The 26,208-nt window shown below is 42.9% G+C and overlaps 1 protein-coding gene across 1 annotated transcript in view; it reads left to right on the forward strand.

The window, feature by feature from the left end:
• The window catches only part of LOC310648261 (glycylpeptide N-tetradecanoyltransferase 2-like), a gene marked incomplete at its 5' end in the record, with an annotated part of 148,292 nt that overhangs the window by 111,119 nt on the left and 10,965 nt on the right, over window positions 1–26,208 (forward strand). Inside the window, 4 exons of the mRNA XM_083376012.1 lie at window positions 561–705; window positions 22,324–22,442; window positions 23,335–23,426; window positions 24,130–24,246. Coding sequence (XP_083232138.1) covers window positions 561–705; window positions 22,324–22,442; window positions 23,335–23,426; window positions 24,130–24,246 — 473 coding nt within the window. The remainder of the gene's footprint in view (window positions 1–560; window positions 706–22,323; window positions 22,443–23,334; window positions 23,427–24,129; window positions 24,247–26,208) is intronic.

A 26,208-nucleotide genomic window follows, 5' to 3' on the forward strand; every position in this document is an offset into this window, starting at 1 on the left:
TTCAGGGGCAATCTCATTGTCATCACAGCTAATAGCCATTGATTCCCATGACTGCCATAAATTGGTCCAACCAAGCTGGTAGCCAGCACTACATCTCATGGTAGTGACTTCTAAAGTTTAATTACTGGTTGTGTAAAAAAAATCCTTTTGTTGGTCCTGATTCTTCCAAGATTCAATATCATTGGGTGAAGTAGGATCTCAGATTCTTGTCTGATTGGAGCATCAAAGAGAGAAAAAATGAAAAAATCAGGATGCTGAAAAGACATAAGAGGTCATATAGTTACTATGGTCTCCTCTTCTCCATATTTGCAATGTCAAGGGGCCCATATGATCACTCTATATACTAAATACAAACTTTATTGATATATCCTGGAATTAATATTTGCTTTAAATACAACTCTGTTTTTCATCCTGGAAGCGGAAACAGTTTTTTGTAGGATAGCTTTGATAACAAGGTGTAATATATCCAAAAAGCACAACAGGTTGTGGTAAACTCAGTATAGTTGTGACAGTATTAATGAAATAGCATTCTCCTTTTACCTGTGATTATATGCCTGCAGAATCCAGCCATTCCAATGCAGAAGCTACAAGACATTCAAAGAGCTATGGAGTTGCTCTCAGCCTGTCAGGGCCCAGCAAAGAATATTGATGAAGCAACCAAACGTAAATACCAATTTTGGGACACACAGCCTGTACCCAAGCTTAGTAAGTTTATTGACTAAATTTAAAAAGTACTGATTCCTTGTTTATTGGGGTGGGATAGGGTTGTATTTTTAAAAATGTACAGTTTACAGATCACAAAACATTCACCTCAGAGGCACAGATGAAACCACTGAGTACTCAAAACAGCTTTAAGACTAAGTTAAAAACAGGTTTTACCACTTCAAGTACAAAATTGGGATTTGAAAAACTATGTCAGATTTTCAGCAGTAAAGAGTTGAAGACAATATATATATAGTCCTAAAAATACGAGTCTTGGGTATATTCGTGACAAAACTGGAAACACGGATCACCGAGACTAAATTTTTTTATTAAAACTGAGCTTTCATCAGCACCTGCTGATGTCGTCAGAGTGTAAGCCGGGATTGGGAAGCACGTTCTTATAGTCTGTGAAGCCAACAGTTTAGCTAATGAGCGTGTTACAGGTCTATTTTGTTTGCTGTTTGCTTGGGCTATTTGCCCAAGATGGCGGTGGCTGCAGTTTGAGCTTTGGGCGCTCCACAAGGGCTCTAAATGGGTCAGTTTAGGGAGGCCCAGCCGTGGCACGGTATGGTGAGGCGATTCCGGGGGGGTGGGGTGGATGCAGAGACGGCTGCTGGGTGCTGTTTTCGGGGACGCTGAGTCCCCTCCCTTCGGATAGCGGCGCTTCGGATGTCGCCGGCCTGCCAGCCTGGAGAGCAATGCTGTAATGCTGCGGGCATCCTTTTCCTGTCTTCTCATCGTGGATACCCTCTGCTTGTGCGGAGGGGCGGCAACGACGATTCCACCGGCTGGAGATTTGATCGGGAGTTAGGATTGTTATCAGCTGGCAGGCGCCGTTTTCGGCGGTGCGGAGCCCTCCCTCTCCTTCCGGATGGCGGCAGTGGATTGTGGGCCTGGACATCGGCCTCGGTGGATTTGTTGGTGAATGCCTGGATATTAGATTGCTGCCGGGAATGCCTTTGCTCGCCGCTGGATCATCGTTTGGACTGGCGTGTGGACGCTTGGGGGAGAGGATGTTTTTTGCCCTCCCCCCAGACTGGCGGCAGTGGCCGGCGGCCCGAAGATCAGCAGCAGCCTGGCTTGCTTCCTGTGCTGGCAGGCAGGTATTATAGCTATCTCAATGCCCGGCTGGAATCAAGACCTCCCCATTGACAGTCCAGTTTGGCCTTGGGACTTGACCGTGGTGGGAGGACGGTCTTGGACTGGTTATCGACCACTTCACTGGTATGAGAGACCAGTTGGGGTGGGCTTGGCCCAGGACTCCCTTCTCTCTCCACCCCAGATTGGACTCCTCAGCTGGAGTGAGAGGACGGCTGGGGCTTCCTTTTTGATTGCCATCTCAGGTGAGAGCTGAGCTGGTCTAGTGGATCGAGAGACATGCCTACTGGACTCAATATCACTTCATCTGAATAACAATACTCCATCGAACTACCCATTGGAAATATTTGTAACATCTGCCCTATGTGGACATTTTATTGCTGCATGGTCTGTCTCCATTACTCTGGAGCTGATCTGTATGCCCTCAGGGGGGTTTCTCCCTCCTGGGCACGACCAACCACCTGTTTCCACACTCCCCTTAATGACGAGCCCAATTGTTGGGACTCCGAGAGGTGGCTGGGCTTAGATAGGGGCCTCGAGTTGAGACACGCTAAGAGGCCCCTGATACATTTTTAGCCGGTTATTTTAAAAGGTTAGGGAGGGGGAGGGAATCATTAACCGGCACTCACTCTGGGCCTGTTAGGGGTCCTGACGGGACGGGGTTGGGGGAGGTGGTTGCTGGTTCTGTGAATGTTGGGGTGGGGCTTCAAATCCCCATGCCGATAGGGAATGGTAGCAGGTGGTTGCACGGAGGGCCATATCAACATCTGGGATCGCGCCCCCGCTGTCTCCGAGCGGTGGCGCGCTCCGACCCTCCGGTTAGCACCCTTTTGCCCGGGGATGAGGGTGATCAGGTCCCTGAGCTTAGGCTGGTTTATTTTAACGCCAGATCCGTCGTTAACAAGGCTCCCCTCATTCATGACTTGATTGAGGAGGAATGTGCAGATCTGGTGTGCATTACGGAGACTTGGTTGGGCTCGGAGGGAGGGGTTCCTCTGACCGAGTTATGCCCTCCAGGTTTTCGTGTGCTACACCAGCCACGGGCTCAGGGCAGGGGTGGTGGGGTGGCGGTGGTTGTCCGGGAGATTTTATGCCCGCGGGAGACCACCATTGTCCAGATGGCCGGGAGTGAATCCCTCCTCCTGAGATGTGGTCCTCGGGCTAAGTTGGGCTTGTTGCTCACATACCTGGCACCCAGCTGTGTGGCAACAGCCCTGCCCGAGCTGCTCGACACTCTCTCAGGGTTGGCGGTGGAGTTCCCCAGGCTTATAGTTCTGGGTGACTTCAACCTGCCTTCACTGGGAGGGTCGTCTGAGTTAGCTCGGGAGTTCATGGCCTCCATGACGGCCATGGGCCTGACCCAAGTTATTGAGGGCCCAACCCATGTGGGGGATCATACTTTCGACCTGGTGTTCCTGTCTGGACAGTGGTTGGATGATCTGGGAGGGGGTTCACCAACCATTGTTCCCCTGTCATGGTCAGATCATTATCTCCTGCGGCTGGTCTTCCGTTATGCCACCCCCCACCGCTGGGCTGCAGAACCGACCAGGTGGTTCCACCCCAGGCGCCTAATGGACCTGGAACGGTTCCAGATGGCGCTTGGGTCTATACCCATCACCCTTACCCACAGCCCAGTCGATGCCCTGGTGGATGCCTGGGAAAGGGTGGCCGCCGGGGCACTTGACTGTTGTACCCTTGCGACCTCTGACCGGCGCAGATCCCGTTGGGCTCCGTGGTTCTCTGTGGAGCTCCGGGAGATAAAGCGTCGGAGACGGGGTCTAGAGAGCGGTTGGAGGTCCAGCCGATCCGAATCTGACCGATTGCAGTTAAGAACCTTTATAAGGTCTTATCTTGCGGCGATAAGGACAGCGAAGTCTAACTACTTCGCTGCCCTCATCGTGTCCGCAGATAATCGCCCGGCCGCCCTGTTTAGGGTAACTCGCTCCCTCCTTAATCAGGAGGTGAGGGAGGATCCCTTACGGGGATGAGCCGAGGAGTTTAGTCATCATCTGGCGGACAAAATCGCTCAGATCCGGACCGGTCTGGACTCTGACTGGGCAGAGTCTGACGTGGAGGAATCGGACGGTCTTGAGCATGTTATCTGGACTGAGTTCGATCCTGTTTCCCCTGATGATGTGGACAGGATCATGGGGAGGCTGAGCACCACCACCTGTTTGTTGGATCCGTGCCCCTCCTGGCTAGTTTATGTGGCCCGGGAGGAGACACGAGGCTGGTTCCAGGCAGTAATAACTGCTTCTTTGAAAGAGGGTGTCTTCCCTGCCGCCTTGAAGGAGGCGGTGGTGAGACCCCTCCTGAAAAAGCCTGCCCTGGACCCGGCTGTTTTAAATAACTATCGTCCAGTCTCCAACCTTCGCTTTTTGGCGAAGGTTGTTGAGAGTGTGGTGGCGCATCAGCTTCATCTGTTCCTGGAGTAAACTGATTATCTGGACCCGTACCAATCGGGTTTCAGGCCCGGATACAGCACGGAGACGGCATTGGTCGCGCTGGTGAATGATCTCTGGCGGGCTCGGGACAGGGGTTGTTCCTCTGTCCTGGTCCTATTAGATCTCTCAGCGGCTTTTGATACCATCGGCCATGGTATCCTGCTGCAGCGTCTCAGGGGGTTGGGAGTGGGAGGCACCGTTTTACGGTGGTTCTCCTATCTGCTGGGACGTTCGCAGTCGGTGTTGACGGGAGGGCAGAGATCCGCCCCGAGGCCTCTCATTTGTGGAGTTCCTCAGGGGTCGGTTCTCTCACCCCTCCTGTTCAACATCTATATAAAGCTGCTGGGTGAGATCATTCGTGGTTTCGGGGTGGGGTATCATCAGTACGCTGATGATACCCAACTTTTTCTTTCCACCCCGAACCAACCCAGCGATGCCCTCGACGTGATGTCCCGTTGCCTGGAGGCGGTCCAGGTCTGGATGGGGAGAAACAGGCTTCGTCTCAATCCCGCCAAGACTGAGTGGCTGTGCATATCGGCATCTCGGGTTAACCAGACTATTCGATCTCTAACGATGGGGGGTGAGGTGTTACCCCCCATTGATAGGGCTCGCAACTTGGGCGTCCTCCTGGATTCTCGACTCAATTTTGAAGACCATATAGGAGCCGTGAGCAGGGGGGCTTTTGCCCAGGTTCGCCTGGTGCGCCAGTTGCGACCCTATCTGGACCGAGATGCCCTACGCACAGTCACTCATGCACTCGTGACCTCCCGTTTAGACTACTGCAACGCTCTCTACATGGGGCTGCCCTTGAGAACCACTCGGAGGCTTCAGCTGGTGCAGAATGCGGCCGCGCGAGTTGTGATGGGGGTTTCCCGATACTCCCATGTAACACCTCTACTCCGCGAGCTGCATTGGCTCCCGGTTGCCCTCCGGGTGAGATTCAAGTTGCTGGTGATGACCTATAAAGCCCTAAATGCCTTGGGTCCGGGATATCTGAGGGAACACCTGCTGCCGGCATCAAGCTCCCTTCGTCCAGTGCGCTCCCACAGGGAGGGTCTTCTCAGGGTGCCACCGGTAAGAGATTGCCGGCGGACGACACCCAGGGATAGGGCCTTCTCAGTGGGTGCGCCTGCCCTTTGGAACCAGCTGCCAGTGGAGCTTAGGACTGCCCCCGACCTCCATTCATTCCGCCGGGACCTGAAGACCTGGCTTTTCGAGCTCTCTGGTCCAGGCTGAGAATTTTAATTTTAGTTTTAATTTTAATTTTTTTTTTAATTGAAAAGTTTTAAAATACAATTTTCCTTTAAAAATCCCCCCTTCCCCCTCCCTCCTCCCCCCCTACCTCCCCCCCCTCCCCCCTCCCCCCCCGACTTCCAAGAGCTAAATACAAGGTATATATATAAAAAACAATCATAAACAATCATATACTAACAACTATAAAGTCTAAAATCCATCACTCTCTAGCTTATATAGGATAAACAAGTTTTAATTTTAATTTTAACTGGGGTTTTACTTATGCAGTGACGAATATAATTTTTTAATCTGTTTTTAACTTTTGTATTTTTGTTTTTAATCACCCTGTAAACCGCCCTGAGTCCTTCGGGAAAGAGCGGTATATAAATGTAATAAAATAAAATAAATAAAATAAATATTTGGCCCCCGCCCTGCCGCAATCAATTGCAACGATCCTATTTCTGTTGAGGTCGGTGACGTCTGTTTTAAGTTTTGGCGCTCTGCCCCTCTCCACTCGCCCTGCCTGCCGGGAGCATTCGTCTTGCTGTGCGCAATTGTCTCGCTGCCCAGATGACTCTCCTGCATGCAATGCTGCTGTCTCGGTTGGTCGCTCCTCCATCGTGCTGGCATCACTGTCCACGTTGGTCAGGTGCCCTCTCCTGATGTCCATGGGTCCGGTCTGCCTCATCATCATCTCCTGCTGCGCTGATGTATCAGCTAGTGAGAGGTTACGATCCTCTGCCCCCCTGCTCATGCCGGGGTGAAGTGATCGTTGGTTCATCCATTCAGTCCTCCTGCATGATAATTCATGGCGCAGCATCTGGTAGGCTGGCAATAGCTCAATATGCCAGTTACCGTATTTTCCGTCATATAAGACGACTTTTTAACCCATGAAAATCTTCTCAAAAGTCAGGGGTCGTCTTATACTCCGGGTGCTGAAACGTTAGGGACAGGGCTGGCTGGAAAACCTGGAGCGGATCTCCCATTTAGTCTGCGCAGGGAAAGCGGGACCAATTGGAGTAGAAGCTGCAGTCTGTGATTTTTTACAGGCTGGGGTCTGGGCGTCTTTCCTTCTAAAGTTGAAGAGCAGCTGTAATTTATCCCAACTTGAAAGGCAGGTGGTGAATGCCGCAGTCAGAGCAGCTGCTTAGCTCTAAGGACACATTTGACTCAGGAACTGGGCGGGCAGGCTGGCTGGAAAACCTGGAGCGGATCTCCCATTTGGTCTTTTTTTTTTTTAATCCCATTTATATCCCGCCCTTCTCTGAAGACTCAGGGCGGCTTACAATTTAAAGCACAAATCAATGTGCTTAGCAATAGCCTTCATTCTATGTATATGCCTGCTTATTAGGGCTTTCGCCCCCCCCCCCGCGACATTATTACAAAGTCAGCTTATTGCCCCCAACAATCTGGGTCCTCATTTTACCTACCTCGGAAGGATGGAAGGCTGAGTCAACCTTGAGCCTGGTGGGATGCGAACCTGCACTAATTGCAGGCAGCTGATGTTACTTAAGGCTCTGCGCAGGGAAAGCTTTAGAGTGAATTAGGAAAAGTGAAAAAGTGAATTAGGAAAATAGGGAATGGTTGCTGGAATTGGGTATGTGTAGTTTAACGAAGAGAAGGGTGAGGGGTGACATGATAGCAGGGATCCAATATCTCAGGGGCTGCCACAAAGAAGAGGGAGCCAAGCTATTCTCCAAATCACCTGAAAGCAGGACAAGAAGCAACGGATGGAAACTAGTCAAGGAGAGAAGCAACCTAGAACTAAGAAGAAACTTCCTGACAGTTAGAACAATTAACCAGTGGAACAACCTGCCTCCAGAAGTGGTGAATGCTCCAACACTGGAAGTTTTTAAGAAGAGACTGGACAGCCATTTGTCTGAAATGGTATAGGGTTTCCTGCCTTAGCAGGGGGTTGGACTAGATGACCTCCAAGGTCCCTTCCAAATTATTATTATTATTATTATTATTATTATTATTATTATTATTGTTGTTGTTGTTGTTGTTGTTGTTGTTGTTGTTATTATTATTATTATTATTATTATTATGTTTTATCCACTTGCACTGTTTTATGTTTACATGTTTGATGACAAACAGCCTTATGTTTATAAGTGACAGTTTTCCTACTAAGTACCTGCATGTCATAAGCATTTGAATTAAAATTACCATATTAAAATCAAATCTGATGTTTTTTAATTTTTATTTGCTGTGCGTTGGAAGAGGGGTAGTCTTTTACGGCGAGTATAGCCCAAACCCTATAATTTAATAGGAAATGTAGGGGGTCGTCTTATATGCCCAGTCGTCTTATACGCCGGGAAATACGGTAACAGAATGTTGATTGGACAACCAAGCCTTTTTATCAGGTATGCACACAAAATGGATATTCTATTGATTTCATCCAATGTTGCCACCAACAACAAGCATCACAGATTGCAGATGACAGAACGACTACCACCTGGGTCACACTCCCCTACATCCATGGCGTCTTGGAAACAGCGGCACGAATACTATCAGCACATAACTTCAGAGTGGCTCACAGACCCAGTCAGACTCTGTGCACACAAATAATCTGCCTTAAAGAACCCCTATCCACGGGCGACATGTCATCCGTGGTCTACCAAATCAACTGCAATGATTGCTCATGTAACTGGTGAATGATCTCTGGAGGGCTCGGGACAGGGGACATTCCTCTGTTCTAGTCCTATTAGACGGCTCAGCGGCTTTCGATACCATCGACCATGGTATCTTGCTGCGGCGTCTCAGGGGACTGGGAGTGGGAGGCACAGTTTTACAGTGGTTCTCCTCCTATCTCCAGGGACGTTCGCAGTCGGTGTTGACAGGAGGGCAGAGGTCGACTGCGAGGTCTCTCGTTTGTGGAGTTCCTCAGGGGTCGGTCCTCTCGCCTCTCCTGTTCAACATCTATATGAAACCGCTGGGTGAGATCATTCGTGGCTTTGGAGTTGGGTATCATCAGTACGCTGATGATACCCAGCTTTTTCTTTCGACCCCAAACCACCCCAGTGATGCCCTCAACGTGATGTCCCGTTGCCTGGAGGCGGTTCGGGTCTGGATGGGGAGGAACAGACTTCAACTCAACCCCGACAAGACTGAGTGGCTTTGCATACCTTCATCCTGGGCCAATTTGGATATTCCATCTCTCTCCATGGGGGGTGAACTATTACCCCCCCCGTAGATAGGGCTCGAAACTTGGGAGTCCTCCTAGATTCACGGCTTACCTTGGAAGATCACATAGTGGCTGTGACTAGGGGGGCTTTCGCCCAGGTTCGCCAGTTGCGGCCCTATCTAGGCCGGGATGATTTATGCACGGTCACTCACGCGCTCGTGACCTCTCGTCTGGACTACTGCAACGCTCTCTACATGGGGCTTCCCTTGAGGACCACCCGGAGGCTCCAACTGGTACAGAATGCAGCCGCGAGAGTTGTGTTGGGAGTCTCCCGATACTCCCATGTTACACCTCTGCTCCGTGAGCTGCATTGGTTACCAGTTGTCTTCCGGGTGAGATTCAAGGTACTAGTAATGGTGTTTAAAGCCCTACATGGCAGGGGTCCGGAGTACCTCAGGGAACACCTGCTGCCGGCATCAACCTCCCTGTGCCCTGTGCGTTCCCACAGAGAGGGACTCCTCAGGGTGCCACCGATCAGAGAATGTCGATTGGTGGCCCCCAGGGGGAGATCCTTCTCTGTGGGCGCTCCGGAACTATGGAATCAGTTACCGGTAGAGCTCCGGATGGCGCCTGATCTTCGCTCCTTTCGCCGCGATCTAAAAACATTTTTATTCGAACAAGCCAGCCAGGCCTGATGGGGGATTGGTGGGGTTTTTATTGCTGTACTTTTGGGGTTTTTATAAATGTATTGTATTAATTGTTTTTTAATGGGCAATTATTTAATCTTCTTTTAATATTTGTAACTTCGCATTTTATTCTTGCCCTGTTCACCGCCCTGAGTCCTTCAGGAGAAGGGCGGTATAGAAATATTAATAAACTAAACTAAGCTAAACTACATTGGGGAGACCACGAAACGCCTCTGGACAAGGCTCTATGAGCATGAACTGGCCATCAAGTGCAAAGAAAAACGATCTCAGGTATGGGCTCACACTATCGAGCACAACCATACTTTCAATTTTACAGAGGCCAGAGTCATTGCTCACGATACAACTAAGGGTGGCCACCTGTTAAAAGTGGCTTGGTTGTCGACTTCCAGGTGGCAAGGCTCCGTCGATGGTGGCCGTTCCGGCCATCAGCCCCGTTGTTTTCCGTTGGAGCTGCTAAAACAGCGACGATCAGCTGTTTTGCAGCTCGGAAACCCTCTCCTTGGGAGAAGGGAGGGGTGAGCGTTTAGGTAGGGGTAGAGCTCCCCTAGACCACCAGAGTTCAAATTCTGGGGCTTGAAGGGTGAGAGCCCCCCCGAAACCTGAATTAGCTCCGGACTCGGGGACTCCTCTGCTCCAAGGCTTTGGAGCGGAGCCGGACGCTGCAACCATCCCTGCAATCAACAATTAACTTTGGATTACCTGGATGCAGGCAGAGCTGTGCAGGAGAATATTGAAACAGCAAGTATTCGAACTTTAACTCTGTTTACTTTGAAAGAAAAAGTTGCAAGCGGTGTGGAAAGTGAAAGTGCGCAACAGAAATTAACTGGGTGTTAAGATGGCTTCTAAACCAACTAAAGTTCTTAGAAGTACTGGTGCCTCACCAGTTCAGCATTCTTCACTACAGGTTTTGATGCCTCCTCCTGTGGCACCCGCACCTGCACCCGCATTAACAATAAAAGACTTACAAGATGCTTTAAAAATACAATCCCAGCAAATAGCTGAACTTATTGAGGAGAAGAATACTGAAATAAGAGCAGACATTTTAGCTGCATTTCAAGGGCTTGCAGTCTGTATTGAGCGTCTGGATGATCGCATGGAAGAGCTGAATCAAAATAATTTGAGATTAGATGCTAAAATGTTGGAAGCTGAAAATGTGATGGAAAAGATTGATGATGATGTAGTTATGATACAATATAGAGATATGAAGTTTTCTGTGAGGATTAGAGGAATGAAAGAAGACCCTAAGGAAAATCTGAAAGAGTTATTGGCACAAGCTCTCGAACCGGTTTTGGAGCGTCAAGCAGAAGATATTATGGGGGATATAGATAAAATATTTCGTGTTAACTCTTGAATTGCCAGACAAAGAAAACTACCTAAAGATGTGGTGGTTTACTTTACAAAGAGATAAATTAGAAATGTGATTATCCAAGCCTTTTACAACAATAGATTTAAAGTTGCTGAGCAAGAAGTTTTAATTCTGAAAGAGTTTCCTCCAAGAATTTTAAGGAGAAGAAAAGAATTTGCTTTTTTGGCAGATGAATTAAATAAACGTCAGCTTCAGTTTAGATGGGAGATTCCAGTAGGCTTGGTGGTGACTTATGCTGGCACGAGATATCGTCTTAATACAGTTTTGAAGGCATGAGATTTTTATTCTAACATATTGAAGGCAGGTTCTCCGCCATCTTCAGAATTTAAAGTAAGGAAGGACGAAGGAGAGCGTCAGACTCGAGTGGAGAGTGTACAAGGAGCTGAAGGAGTTACTTTGCAAAAGGATAAAGAATCTCAGCACATTTCAGAAGTGGAGCAGTCCCAGATGCCATCAGAAGAGGTTAGAGAACAAAGAATGACACGGGCTGCAATTAGACGAATGAGACAAGAACAAGAACAACAGAAAGCTACTATCATAACTCAAGAACCTACTTATAGTGAAGCAGTGGGAGGAGCGAAACCGAAGAGGGTGCAGGTGCTTTTGCAAGAGGCACTCCGAAAGCTTCAGGTCGCAAAAGATGGCGACAAAGTTTCTAACCTGGAATGTTAATGGATTAAATTCCCCGCACAAGAGAAAGAAAGTATTTCAGTATTTGAAACAATTTAGAAATGATGTTATTTGTTTACAGGAAACGCACATTCGAGCAGCTGCTCAAAAATATTGGATAAACTTTAGATTGGGTACACAGTTTAGTGCATCTGCTCCTGATAAGAAAAATGGAGTAGTTATTTACGTCAAGAAAAATTTAACAGCTAATTTAATTGAAACAGACAAACAAGGAAGATATGTTATAATTGAATTGTTAATAGAAGGCAAGAAAATACTTTTGGTTGGATTATATGCTCCTAATCAACAGCAAGGAGAATTTTATAAACTTTTACATAGCAAGATAATTCAATGGGATTACAAATCGTGTATTTTGATGGGAGATTGGAATGGTGTCCTGGATGCACAAAAAGACAAAAAAGGTCTTTTCAAAAGTATACCAAATCATGCTAGATTGCCTAAATCTTTTTTTTTATTGAAAAGTTTTAAAATACATTTTATCTTTAACAATCCCTCCCTCCCCCTCCCCTACCTATCCCTCCCTACCCCTCCCCCCTCTCCCCCCCCGACTTCCCAGAGCTAAGTACAAGGTATAAAAACAGAAAACAATCATAAACATCCATATGCTAACAACAATAAACTCAAATCTATCGCCCTCTAACTCATATAAAATAACTACAAACAATATTAATATTACATATAAAAAGAAAAAAAAGAAAAAAAAGAAAGGAAGATTCATTCAAATGCTAAGTGAAACTTTTTAGTCCCATATTTCTTCTGGATATATTCAATCCATTTTTTCCACTCCATAATATAGCGTTCTTCCGAGTGATCTTTCAAATAAGCCGAGATCTTTGCCATTTCTGCCAGGTCAGAAACCTTTAAAGTCCATTCCTCTATAGTCGGCAATTCCTCCTTCTTCCAATACTGACCTATTAGAAGTCTTGCTGCTGTAATTAAATTCAACATCAACTTAGTGTCCACAACAGTAGCTTCTGTAATTATACCCAACAAAAAGAATTGCGGACAAAACTTTATCTTTTGCTTAAAGATCTTCTGCATATTCCACCAAATTTTTATCCAAAAAGCCTTAACCTTTTTACAAGTCCACCATATATGAAAATATGTTGCATCTTCATCACCGCACCTCCAACATTTAGGCTGATAGTTCGGGTACATACTTGCCAGCTTTTTAGGATCTAAATGCCATCTATAAAACATTTTATAAAAGTTCTCTCTTAAGTTTTGAGCTTGTGTAAATTTTACATTCCTCACCCAAATCTTTTCCCACGTGTCCATTGTAATAACTTCTTGAATATTTTGGGCCCATTTTATCATACAATCTTTAACAAGCTCTGTTTCTGAGTCAATTTCTATCAATGCAAGATATATCCGTTTGATATGTGCCGGACCCTGATTTCTAATTTGCTTTATCAGATTTTCATCAGTCATTGTGAAGCCAGTTTTCTGATCTTCTTTCCACCTGGCCCGTAGCTGAATATATTGAAACCAAGTTTGAATAATCTTCTCATCTCGCAAGAGGCTGTACGGTTTCAGACACCAAACATTTCTTTCCAAACTTAAAATCTCTTTATACGTAGTCACATCATGTTTAAAACCAACATTTATATTTTCTATTGCGTGTTTTGGGATTGCCCACAATGGTATCTTACAGTCTAACTTACGTCTATACTTCTTCCAGACTCTCAACAATGCCTGTCTTAAAATATGCACTTTAAACACATTATCTACCTTCTTATCATACAACAAATATGCATGCCAACCAAACAACAAGTCATGGCCCTCAAGATTTAATAATCTCTCTTGTGTCAAATTAATCCAATCACTTATTCCTGCTAACGCAGCAGCTTCATAATATAATTTAAGATTGGGCATTTTAAGACCACCTCTTTCACGAGTATCCTGCATAATCTTAAGTTTAACTCGCGGCCTTTTCCCTGCCCAGACAAATTTGTTGATACCTCGTTGCCATTCCTCCAGATTAGAATCTTTCTTAAGAACCGGTATCATTTGGAATAAGAATAAAAATTTAGGCAGGACATTCATTTTCACTGCTGCGATTCGCCCCAACAAAGACAATTGCAATTTTTCCCAGCTTTCCATTTCTTTTTGAATTTTTCCCCATAATCTTTCATAGTTATTTTTATACAACTTTGTATTAGAGGGTGACAAAAACACCCCCAAATATTTGACCCTTTTAACAGTCTCAAATCCAGTTAATTCTTCTAAAAGGGCCTTTTGCGATGCTGTCATATTTTTGGCTAGAATTTTAGTTTTTTGTGCATTAACTTTAAATCCAGAAACCTTCCCATATTGCATTATTATCTCCATCAGGTCCACAACAGAGTTCTCCGGCTGGGTCACCGTAACAACCAGATCATCTGCGAACGCTCTCAATCTATAATCCTGATCTCTAATTTGTATACCCTTAATTCTTTCCGAATTCCGTATTTTTATCAATAATATCTCCAATGTTAACACAAATAACAAAGGCAATAACGGACACCCTTGCCTTGTGCCCTTCTCAATATTACAAGCTTCAGTCAAACTATTGTTAACTATTATTCGGGCAGTTTGTTTTTGATATAATGCCCTAATTGGTTGCACAAAGTTATCCCCAAAGTTCATTTTATCTAAAACTTTCATCAAAAATTGCCAATTCAATTGATCAAAGGCTTTTTCAGCATCTAAAAAGATTAGCGCCGCAGAGATCTGGTTGTTCCTTTCCAAAAACTCTAACACATCAACTATATGCCTCACATTATTCTTCATTTGCCTGCCACTAATAAACCCAGTTTGATCCCCATTAATCACCTGTTGCAGAACCCTCATCAGTCTATTAGCCAACACCTTAGCAAATATCTTGTAATCTGTATTTAAAAGCGATATCGGTCTATAATTTTTTACTTGAGTAGCATCTTGGTCTTCCTTCGGAATCAAAGAGATAAAAGCAGTTCTCCAAGATGGAGGCACCTTTCCCCCTCTCTGAATTATCTGAAACAGTTCCTTTAACGGCTTTATCAACTCCATTTGTAAATTTTTGTAGTAGACCGCAGTCAAACCATCTGTACCTGGCGCTTTATCCAACTTCAATTCCTTAATTGCTGTAAGAATTTCTTCTTCTGTTATCAATTGGTTAATCTCCTCTTTTTGTACCTGCGTAAGAACCGGGATGCTAGCATTCTCCAAATATACATCAATATCTTTTTCATTAATCTTCTCCTTAGCATATAATTTAGAATAAAAGTCCAAAAAGGCTTCCTTGATAAAATCCTGTTGAAACACAACCTTTCCCTTATGTTCAATTTTATCTATATTAGAAGCCCTTTGCTTCTTCCTTAGTCTGTAAGCTAGCCATCTACCTCGTTTATTGGCGTTGCAAAAAGTGTTATGCCTAGCAAACCGCAAATTAGTTGCCACTTGATCAGCCATTAATTTATCAAATTGTCCTCTTAGCTTAATAACCTCCTTAGTCTTCACATCCAATGGGTTCAAGATCAAGGCCTTTTCTTTTTCCCTAATTTCATTCTCCAATTCTTTCCTTCTGGCTTCCAAAGTACGTCTATGTTTATTATTCATATAAATCAACACCCCTCTCATGTATGCCTTGCTAGCATCCCAAACCATGTCCATAGAAGTATCCTTATTCATATTAATTTCAAAAAAATCCTTCATCCGCTGTTTACATTCTTCCACATTTCTCTGATTTCTAAACAAGTTCTCATTTACGCGCCACGAGTGCCTATCTCTATTGTCCTTATTGATCTCTAACCAAACTAGGCTATGGTCAGAGATAGCTCTTGCACAAATCTTTACCTTCTTAACCCTAGAAAAAAAAGTCGTTAGTCAACAAAATAAAGTCAATCCTGGAAAAAGATTGATGTCTATCAGAAAAAAAAGTATAATCCTTTTCATGCAGGTGAGTGTCACGCCAAATATCTCGCAGTTCCAAATCATCCTTCATTTCAAAAAAAGATTTAGGCAATCTGGCATGACTCGGTGAGCGTTTAAAAAGACCAGCCTTATCCATCTGTACATCCAAAACACCATTCCAATCCCCCATAAAAATAAACGATTTGTAATCCAGTTGAGTAAGCTTTGTATGAAGTAAGCTAAAAAAATCAGCTTGCTGTTGATTAGGAGCATATAATCCAACTAAAAGCGTTTTTTTACCTTCTAGCAGCAAATCTATCATAACATATCTACCATGCTTGTCTGCTTCAATTAGTTCCGCTGATAAAGCGCTTTTAACATAAACAACCACTCCATTTTTCTTATTCATTGCAGAAGCAACAAATTGCGTACCCAATCTTGAGTTGGATAAATACTTTTGGTCCATAGTCCTAATATGCGTTTCTTGCAAACATATAACATCAATCTTGAATTGTTTTAAATATTGAAAAACTTTCTTTCTCTTCTGTGGTGAATTTAGCCCATTAACATTCCAAGTTAGAAATTTAGTCGCCATGCGTGGCATCCCGAAGCTGTTGGAGCAGATCTTTAATAGCCCCTCTATCTTCTTTGGGCCTTGCTCCTCCCACTGCCTCGCTGTATGTACGCTTTGAGAATTCCATAAACTTCTGTTGGTCTTGCTCTTTTAATTGTTTTGCTCGTTTTAAAGCGGCATGTGTCACCCTCTGCTCTCCAGCAGCAGCCGACGAGGTTATAATTTGATCCCCTCCAGCACCATTCTCCTCTTTCTGTCCACCTTCAGCCTCTTGAGATTTCGCTTCTCCAAATCCCTTTGCAGCTTCCAAAAGTGATAGTGGGGTCGCTTTTAAAACATTATTGTAGAAATCACGCGCCTGTGTCACAGTAACCAGACGGTATCTTTTACCTTCATACATCACCACCAATCCGACAGGGATCTCCCATCTAAACTTTATTTCACGTTGCTTAAGTTCTTGCACCAGAAATGCAAAATCCTTCCTTCTTCTTAAAATCTTTGGAGGAATTTCTTTTAAAACCAAAACTTCTTGGTCAGCAATCACAACTTTAGTATCATAAGCGGCTTGTATAACTTCATCTCTGGTTTCTCTCTTTGTGAAATAAACCACCACATCTCTAGGTAGCTTTCTCTGTCTGGCAATCCATGAGTTAACACAAAAAACTTTATCCATGCATCCCTTTATTTCAGATGCTGACTGATCCAATACTGCTTCCAGAGCCTCAGAAATCAGCTGCTTTAGATCTTCTTTAGAATTCTCTTTTAAACCTCTTATTCTGATAGCATACTGCATCTGATAATACTGAACAAGACTCAATTCTCCGTCCATTCTATCCCTTAAATCTTCATTCTCCAGTACCTTTACTTCTAATATAGCATTCTTTTGACTCAGGTCCTCCACTTTTTCATCCAAGCTTTGCACACATTCAGCCACGCTTTGCACTGTGGACAAAATGTCTACCCTCATCGCACTAAACTTCTCTTCCATCCTCTCCTCCAATTTCTCCAATTTCTCCTCCAATTTCTCCTCCACCTTTGCCAACTTGTCACCCAGTATTTCTGATATTACCTGGGATTGTTTTTCCAAAGCATCTTCTAAATCCTTCGATGTCAATGCAGCAGGAGGAAGCAAAGCTTGCAACGATGTCTGTTGCACCGGGGAAGTTCCAGCACTCCGAAGAGTTTTTGAGGGAGGTTTAGCCGCCATCTTTTCACTTTCACTTGTTGCGCACTTTCACTTTAAGTTTATAAAGTCCATTGAGCTAGAGAGTAAAAATAAAAGTCCTCTTCACCTTGGCCTCCTGCACCGCTCTGCCTGCTCCTTTTATTCCAGGGTCTTTCCTTCTGGCAGGGGTGGTCACAAACGCCTGGCTCTGCTCCAAGAATCCCGGAGCAGAGACGCTGAACAGCTGGGAGCAACCCAGGCTGCGGGGGAGTTCAATCCTTCAGCCGCCCAAGCTTCAAGCTCAGGCGGCCCCGGAGAACTCAACCCCTACCTGGGGCCTCACCCCCTCCTCTTCTCCCGAGGAGGGGGCTTCAAATCCACCCGAACAGCTGATCGGCGCTGTTTCGGGTGAAAAAACACAGCTGAGCAGCGGGCAGCCCGAAAACGGCTGTCTCCGGCGCCGCGCCGCCACCGGAAGCCCGCGCCTAAATCTTTTTTTGAGATGAAAGATGACCTGGAATTGAGAGATGTTTGGAGAGAAAGAAATTTGCAAGAAAAAGATTTTACTTTTTTTTCCGATAGACACCAATCCTTTTCTAGGATTCATTTTGTATTAACTACTAATGATTTTTTTCTAGGATTAAGAAGATTAAGATATGTCCAAGAACTCTATCAGATCATAGTCCAGTATGGTTGGAACTGGAAAAAGAGAGTGGAGATAGGCGGTCTTGGAGATTGAATGAAAAATTGTTTAGATATCAAGAAAATGTGGAAGAATGTAAAAAACAGATGAAAGAATTTTTAATATAAATATGCATAAGGGTACTTCTATTGAAATGGTTTGGGATGCAAGCAAAGCTTATATGAGAGGAGTGTTAATATATTTGAATAATAAATATAGGCGTAAACTGGAATATAAGCGAAAAGAATTAGAGGAGGAAATTAAGAGGAAAGAGAAGGCTCTAATTTTGAATCCATCTGATAAGAAGATTAAAGAGGTAATTACTTTGTTAAGAGGTCAGTTGTTGTTGATGGCAGATCAAGTGGCAACCAATTTACGGTATGTTAAACATAATACTTTTTGTAATGCTAATAAGCCGGGTAGGTGGTTAGTTTACTTGTTAAGGAAGAAACAAAGGTCACATAATATAGATAGAATAGATTACAAGGGTAAAGAGGTGTTTCAGCAGAATATTATTAAAAAGGCTTTTGTTGAATTTTATTCTAAGTTATACGTTAGGGATAAGATTCAAGATGTAGATATAGATAGATATTTACAAGAAGTTAGTATCCCTGTTCTTACACAAGAGCAAAGGGAATGGATGAATCAACTGATAAATGATGAAGAAATTATTTTAGCAATTAAACAATTAAAGGTGGGGAAAGCACCAGGAACAGATGGCTTGACTGTCGTTTACTATAAAGATTTACAGTTAGAAATGGTGGAACCTTTAAAAGAATTATTTAGAACAATTCAATCTGGAGGAGAAGTGCCTCCATCATGAAAAACAGCTTTTATATCGCTGATTCCAAAGGAAGGTCAAGATCTTACCCAAACCAAAAATTATAGGCCAATATCGCTTTTAAATACTGATTATAAGATATTTGCAAAATTTTTAGCAAATAGATTAATGAAGGTAATGCAGCAAATGATTCATAGTGACCAAACAGGATTTATAAGTGGTAGACAAATGAAGAATAATGTGATACATATTGTAGATTTATTGGAATTTTTGGAAAGAAATAACCAGGTCTCTGCAGCGCTGATTTTTTTGGATGCTGAAAAAGCTTTCGATCAATTGGACTGGCGATTTTTATTTAAGGTACTGGAGAAAATGGAGTTTGGGGATAATTTTTCACAACCTATTAGGGCAATATATCAGAAGCAAACAGCTCAAATAATAGTCAATGGTAGTTTGACAGAAACATGTAATATTGAAAAGGGTACAAGACAGGGGTGTCCGTTGTCACCTTTGTTGTTTGTTTTAACATTGGAAATATTATTGATTAAGATACGAGACTCAAATAAAATTAAGGGAATTAAAATAAGAGATCAAGATTATAGATTGAGAGCGTTTGCGGATGACTTGGTTATTACATTAACTCAACCGACTTACTCAGTTGTAGAATTGATGGAGATAATAATGTCATATGGAAAAGTTTCTGGATTTAAGATAAATACACAAAAAACTAAAATATTGTCTAAAAATATGACCATAGAACAAAAGGTTGTTTTAGAAGAGCTAACGGGATTTGAAATAGTTAAAAAGATTAAATATTTGGGGGTATATCTTTCAGCTTCAAATGTAAAATTATACAAAAATAATTATGAATTGTTATGGTTAAAAATACAAAAAGAGTTAGATAGTTGGAAAAAACTACAATTATCCTTATTGGGAAGAATTGCAGCAGTAAAAATGAATGTTTTGCCAAAATTTTTATTTTTGTTTCAAATGATACCTATACTTAAAAAAGACTCAAATTTGGAGGAATGGCAGAAAGGTATTAATAAATTTGTTTGGGCAGGGAAAAGACCAAGAGTTAAATTTAAGATAATGCAAGATGTACGTGAAAGAGGTGGTCTTAAAATGCCCAATTTTAAATTATATTATGAGGCTGCTGCTTTATCATCAATTAGTGATTGGTTTAATTTAACACAAGGGAGATTATTGAATATTGAGGGTTATGATTTGTTATTTGGTTGGCATGCATATTTATTGTATGATAAGAAGGTGGATAATGTTTTTAAGACACATATATTAAGGTATGCTCTGTTGCGAGTTTGGAAAAAATATTGACATAAGTTAAATTATAAAATACCAATTTGGGCAATACCTAAACATGCAATAGAAAATATAAATGTGGGATTTAAACATGATGTGATTACATACAAAGAAATTCTTAGGATAGAAAGGAATGTATGGCAATTAAAGCCATATAATATTTTAAAAGAAGGAAAGATAGTACAAACATGGTTCCAGTATGGGCAGTTACAAGCAAGATGGAAAGAAGATCAGAAAGTTGGTATTTCGATAACTGATGGAAATTTGGTAAAACAAATTAGAGATCAAGGTCAAGCACATATAAAAAGGATATATAATGCACTGATAGAAATTGACTCAGAAACGGAACTTGTTAAAGATTGTATGATAAAGTGGGCCCAGAATTTTCAGGAGGTTATAACAATGGATACTTGGGAAAAGATATGGGTCAGAAATGTAAAATTTACACAGGCTCAAAACTTAAGAGAGAATTTTTATAAAATGTTTTATAGATGGCATTTAGATCCTAAAAAATTAACAAGTATGTATCCGAACTGCCAGCCCAAATGTTGGAGGTGTGGTTGTGATGATGCAACGTATTATCATATATGGTGGACTTGTAAAAAAGTTAAAGCTTTTTGGATTAAAGTTTGGTGGAACATGCAAAAGATACTTAAGAAAAAGATAAGGTTTTCTCCACAGTTATTTCTGTTGGGTATTATTACAGATTGTACTTTCATAAATACTAAATTGATTTTGAATTTAATTATGGCAGCAAGACTTTTTAGTAGCGCAATATTGGAAGAAGGAGGAACTGCCTACTATAGAAGAGTGGACTTTGAAAGTTTCAAACCTGGCGGAAATGGCAAAGATTTCGGCATATTTGAAAGAACAATTGCAACAGAGATATATTGTGTAATGGAGAAGATGGATCGAATATATTCAGAATAAATATGGGACTAAAAAGTTTCATTTAGCATTTGAATAAGTATTAGTTTTACATGGTGTATTATCAGTTATTCATTATTGGTTAGTAATTTAGTTATGTTTAAGGGGAGTTAAAGCGTGATAGAATTTAATATGCTTTTTTAGTTAGGTAGCATATTTTAGCTTAAGTTTGTAAAGTTAATACCCTGTATTCAGCTCTGGGGGAGGGTTAGGGAGGGCAAGGGGGAGGGGAGGGGGAGGGAGTTTATGTTATTAAAAATGTATTTTAAAACTTTTCAATAAAAAAGAAAAAGAGGCTTGGTTGTCCAATCAACTATGTCGTGCCCACCTCATTGCCGGCAATGGCGAAAAGGCTCAGATACGTTGCGCGACGTCATGTGACGTCACAAGGTTTACATGTCTGGGTTAGAGGGAATTCCCAGATCGAACAGGACGACCGCCATCATTCCTGGATCGCTGGGGCACCCCTCTTTCTTCGCTGCCTCTTCGGATTGGCTTTAGACCCATTTAGGCTCCCCTGGCAGGACAAAAAGAGCCACAGGAAGTGGAGCTTTGCAATCATGCGACCGTGTGCTACCATGCAAAACCGGAAGTCCAAGAGTTGAAGACTTTCATGCTGAATCTTGTAAGCATTTTAGAAAGAAGAGAAAGGCTAGCTTATATTTGTTTTATTATATTTTGAGTCTTGTTGAAATGTTACAATTAATAATTTTTGCAAGGTTCCATGTCTATCCTTTGTATTGTTTTTCAGTCCTCTGACAAAATGAGATCAATTTTGAAATGGAAATGGAAAATAAAAACAATACAATAACTGCCTTGATCCACCTGCCATCAGTCACATAGCAAGAAGAACTGATGGCAAGTGGTCCAAGGCAGTCATAGAATGGATTCCACTTGATAAAAAGTGTCCACAAAAGAGACCTAAAACAAGATGGATTGACAACATCAGCAAGTATTATGGGCCCAATTGGCAAAAGAAAGCTCAGGACTGTATTGGTTGGACACATGCGGAAGAGGCCTTCGTCCTGCAGTGGATAGACAATGGCTAAAATGATTATGATGATGATGCTACAATAGCTGCTCTGAGAATATGGGCATTGCTTAATTATACTGCATGTCATTAAAAATTAGTTCCTAATTGCATATTACATAAATATAAAATCAATTAAAGTTGGTTTTTTTGAAACCTGCCATATATTTCATTATAAATCCCTTTGGTAGACAGTCAAACCTGAGGTATGAAAGAAGAGGATTTTAAATCTGCAGGCTCCAGTATGTTACTATAACTAGTTCCTCCTTTAATTGGAAATTATAAGTCTGCTGTTTGAGTCTGAATTCATTCTAAAGTGACTCATCTTGAGACATTGTTTATTGCAGTCAAAGAAAAGAGGCTCAAGGTGGTAAGCAGTCCAATAATGTGTACTCAAATACTGTATAGAATTAATGACACAATAATTGTAATACAATTAAATCTTTAGGATAATACAGTGACATTATTGATAATCTAGTTTACATAAAATGAATTTAGTCATAGACTTCTAACAGCTTCGCTTTGTTTAGTAAGCCTTGTCTCACTCTCCTTGAAAACATAAGAAATTATTTAAAAATATATCAAGCTTACCTTCTTTTTCTATTAGGTGAAGTTATAACATCTCATGGTGCTATTGAACCAGATAAGGATAACATTCGTTTAGAGCCATATTCTTTACCGCAGGGTTTTACTTGGGACACGTTGGATCTGAGCAGTGCCGAAGTTGTAAGTAGAGTTACTTTTAGTCTTTCAAATACAAATTGGGGCGTGTGTGTATGTATGTGTGTTATACATTCTGCCAGTGTAGTGTAATCATCAATGGACATGAACTGGGGAGATCCAGGTGCAGGTCCCCTCCTGACCATATAGTTCTCTGTTTGACTTTGGACCTCTATGTTAGGGTTCCATTTGTTTTTTCTGGGAAAGAAAATAGCAAAGAAAACACCTCTTTCCCCCCATATACTGAATTTTTAGATCCCAAGGGGAAAATGTTGAGTTCCAGAACAGAACAGAAGTGAGAGCAAAACAGATGGCATACAGAACAGAAGTGAGAACATTTCATCCTCTGGATTCATCATTGACTGAAAACTGATATCACGGACTTTGCCCACTCTCTGAGTAGCCAAGAAGTAGCTTTAATCACATGACCCTGTCAACCAGTGTTAAACACTGAGAGCCAGTGTGGCATAGTGGTGAAGGTCTTGGGCTAGGACTGGGAAGACTTGGATTCTACCCTCAGCCATGAATGCTCATTGGGTGACCTCAGACTAGTAACTCCCTCTGGTAGCCCAGCCAACTTAACAGGGTTGTTCTGGAGAGAGAAAAAATGGAGGACTCCTACATATTGCTACCATGGGCAGCTGGAGGAAGTAAATAAACCTCAGCTACTTTTAAACCCAAAGGGTGGGAGGGAACAGATATGTCTTTATATGTAAGCAGGCCTCTCCATTGCCTACCTTCTGGTCAGAATTCCTGTCCCACTCCACCCCAGGTTTGATAAGTTTGATTTGGCTAGGTAGACTGTTTCTCTTAAGATAACTCAAGTGCTCAAGCTTACCTCAAAGTGAGCTGCTGGATTCAAGAAATTAATGTTTTCTCTCTAATGATTTTTTTTCAGTTAAAAGAGTTGTACATGCTGCTAAATGAAAATTATGTTGAAGATGATGATAACATGTTTAGATTTGATTATTCAGCAGAATTTTTGTTGTGGTGAGTCACAGTTTCCATATACATGATGATGTTATCCATTCAGTTGAGTCTCATGGCTATTCTATGGACCAGGTCTCCACATCTTCCGATCTTGCACTATTTCTCTGAGTTTTCCCATGCTGTAGCTGGTGTCAGCTTTGATAGTGTCCAGCCACCGTGTTCTTTGATGGCCTGGTTTCCTTTTACTGCTAACTCTTCCAAACTTAATTGCTTTCTCCAGTGAATTTGCCTGCATGATATGGCCAAAGTAAGTGAGATACAGTTTCATGATTTTGCCTTCTAGTGACATGTCTGGTGTTATGCGCTCCAGTACTTGCTTGTTAGGAGCCTTCTCCAGCACCACAGCTCAAACAAGTTGATTTTCTTCCTATCTTGCTTTTTTAAGGTCCCGCTTTTACAACCATAGGTAGTTACGGGGAACACAATAAAGTGAATTAACCTACATTTGGTTGCCAGGCTGATGTCCTTGCTTTTCCATATTCAGCTCATGTTCCATATACATCAAGAGGGTAATCTGTGGACAAGTAATTTCTGAATGTTTTTATTATTTTCCTGTTCTTTTCTCAGCCTTTCCCTTTTCTGTCAGACAGCAAGGAGGGTGTATACTGATTTTATATATATATTTGATGCTCAGAAAGTTTACAGTATTCTATAAAAGGTCAGACGTAATCATTAATTTCTTGCTTTTTCCCCACTGTTTTAGGGCCCTTAGACCACCAGGCTGGCTTCCACAGTGGCACTGTGGGGTCAGGGTATTGTCCAATAGGAAACTGGTAGGGTTCATCAGTGCCATTCCTGTACACATTCGGATGTATGATAGGTAAGCCCTAACTGAATTGGAAGTTAGCTAGGGTCTCTTAGATTTTTTAAAAATCATTTGCATGTGATTTTTTATTAGCAGAGAGGTTAGATTTGGCAGTGCCTGCTGGAAGAAACTTTAACGGAAAACTGGTGAAGTATTGGAAAAGTCTTAAATATCTCAAGCTAAAATCTTTGTACAGATGAAACTCGAAAAATTAGAATATCGTGCAAAAGTTCATTTATTTCAGTTGTTGTGGCCCCGACCCCCGCGCCTGTCCTAACCGAGGAAGAGGACTCTGAGGATGATGGGGAGGGACTGGCAAGGCCTCCCTCTCCGGGGCCCTCTTCTCTGGCAAGGCCTCCGTCTCCATCTGAAGGCCGAGAGGAGCAGCCTGGGAGTAGCCAGGCTGGGGGGGAGCTCGAGCAGCTGCAGCAAATACAGTCTAGTGAAGATGACTCAGGGCTAGACCCTCGAGACAGACGCAGGGCCAAGCGTTTGCAGCAACGTAGGTTGAGTAGGAGGGCCAGGGAGTAGCTGAGTCACTGAGCCACACCCCATAAGGTACAAAAGGGGGTGTGGCTGCTCTCAGAACTTTGTGACGAACAATTTAATTCACCACAGCTTCTGGTCACGTCTGTAGGATTTTTCTACCTGTGTGAACCCTGGTCTGGATTTCGTGCCTACGCTTCTTCATCTCTGCTTTTCGGTTTGTTTGTCTGGACTTTCTTGGAATTTCTTGTTGGCAGTTATCTCATGTCAGCGAACGTTTGAGATAACTAGCCTATTTTGGCTGACTGTGGGTAGCTTGCTGCCAAGACTTTATCGGACAGCAATTATATTGTGGTATAAAGACTTAACCCTTTTGTTTCGTACCTGCTTGTCTGTTTGTTTGTACCTTGAGGGAGGGGGAACAGAACATCAGTAATGCAACTTAAAAGGGGAAACTAATATATGAGATAGACTCATTACATGCAAAGCAAGATAGTTCAAGCCATGATTTGTCATAATTGTGATGATTATGGCGTACAGCTCATGAAAACCCCAAATCCACAATCTCAGAAAACTAGAATATTACATGCAATCAATAAAACAAGGAGTGTACATAGAACAATATCGGACCTCTGAAAAGTATAAGCATGCATATGTACTCAGTACTTGGTTTGGGCCCCTTTTGCAGCAATTACTGCCTCAATGCGGCGTGGCATCTTTCTCATCTTTCTCTTGGCAATGCCCCATAGATTCTCTATGAGGTTCAGGTCAGGCGAGTTTGCTGGCCAATCAAGCACAGTAATCCCACAGTCATTGAACCAGGTTTTGGTGCTTTTGGCAGTGTGCGCAGGTGCCAAGTCCTGCTGGAAAATGAAGTCAGCATCCCCATAAAGCTCATCTGCGGAAGGAAGCATGAAGTGCTCCAAAATCTCCTGGTAGACGGCTGCGTTGACCCTGGACTTAATGAAGCACAGTGGACCAACACCAGCAGATGACATGGCTCCCCAAATCAACACAGACTGTGGAAACTTCACACTGGACTTTAAGCATCTTGCAGTGTGTGCCTCTCCATTCTTCCTCCAGACTCTGGGTCCTTGGTTTCCAAATGAGATGCAAAAGTTGCTCTCATCAGAAAAGAGGACTTTGGACCACTGAGCAACAGACCAGGTCTGTTTTTCTTTAGTCCAGGTAAGACGCTTCTGACGTTGTTTGTTGTTCAGGAGCGGCTTGACAAGAGGAATACAACATTTGAAGCCCATGTCCAGGATCCGTCTGTGTGTGGTGGCTCTTGATGCACTGACTCCAGCCTCAGTTCACTCCTTGTGAAAGTCCCCAACCCTTTTGAATGGCCTTTTCCTGACAATCCTTTTGAATGGCCTTTTCCTGACAATCCAATTCCTGCGGTCATCCCTGCTGCTTGTGCACCTTTTTCTTCCACACTTTTCCCTTCCACATAACTTTCTATTAATGTGCTTTGATACAGCACTTTGG

The sequence above is a fragment of the Vipera ursinii genome (assembly GCF_947247035.1).
Source record: "Vipera ursinii genome assembly, chromosome: W".
In the NCBI taxonomy this organism is placed as follows: Eukaryota; Metazoa; Chordata; class Lepidosauria; order Squamata; family Viperidae; genus Vipera; species Vipera ursinii.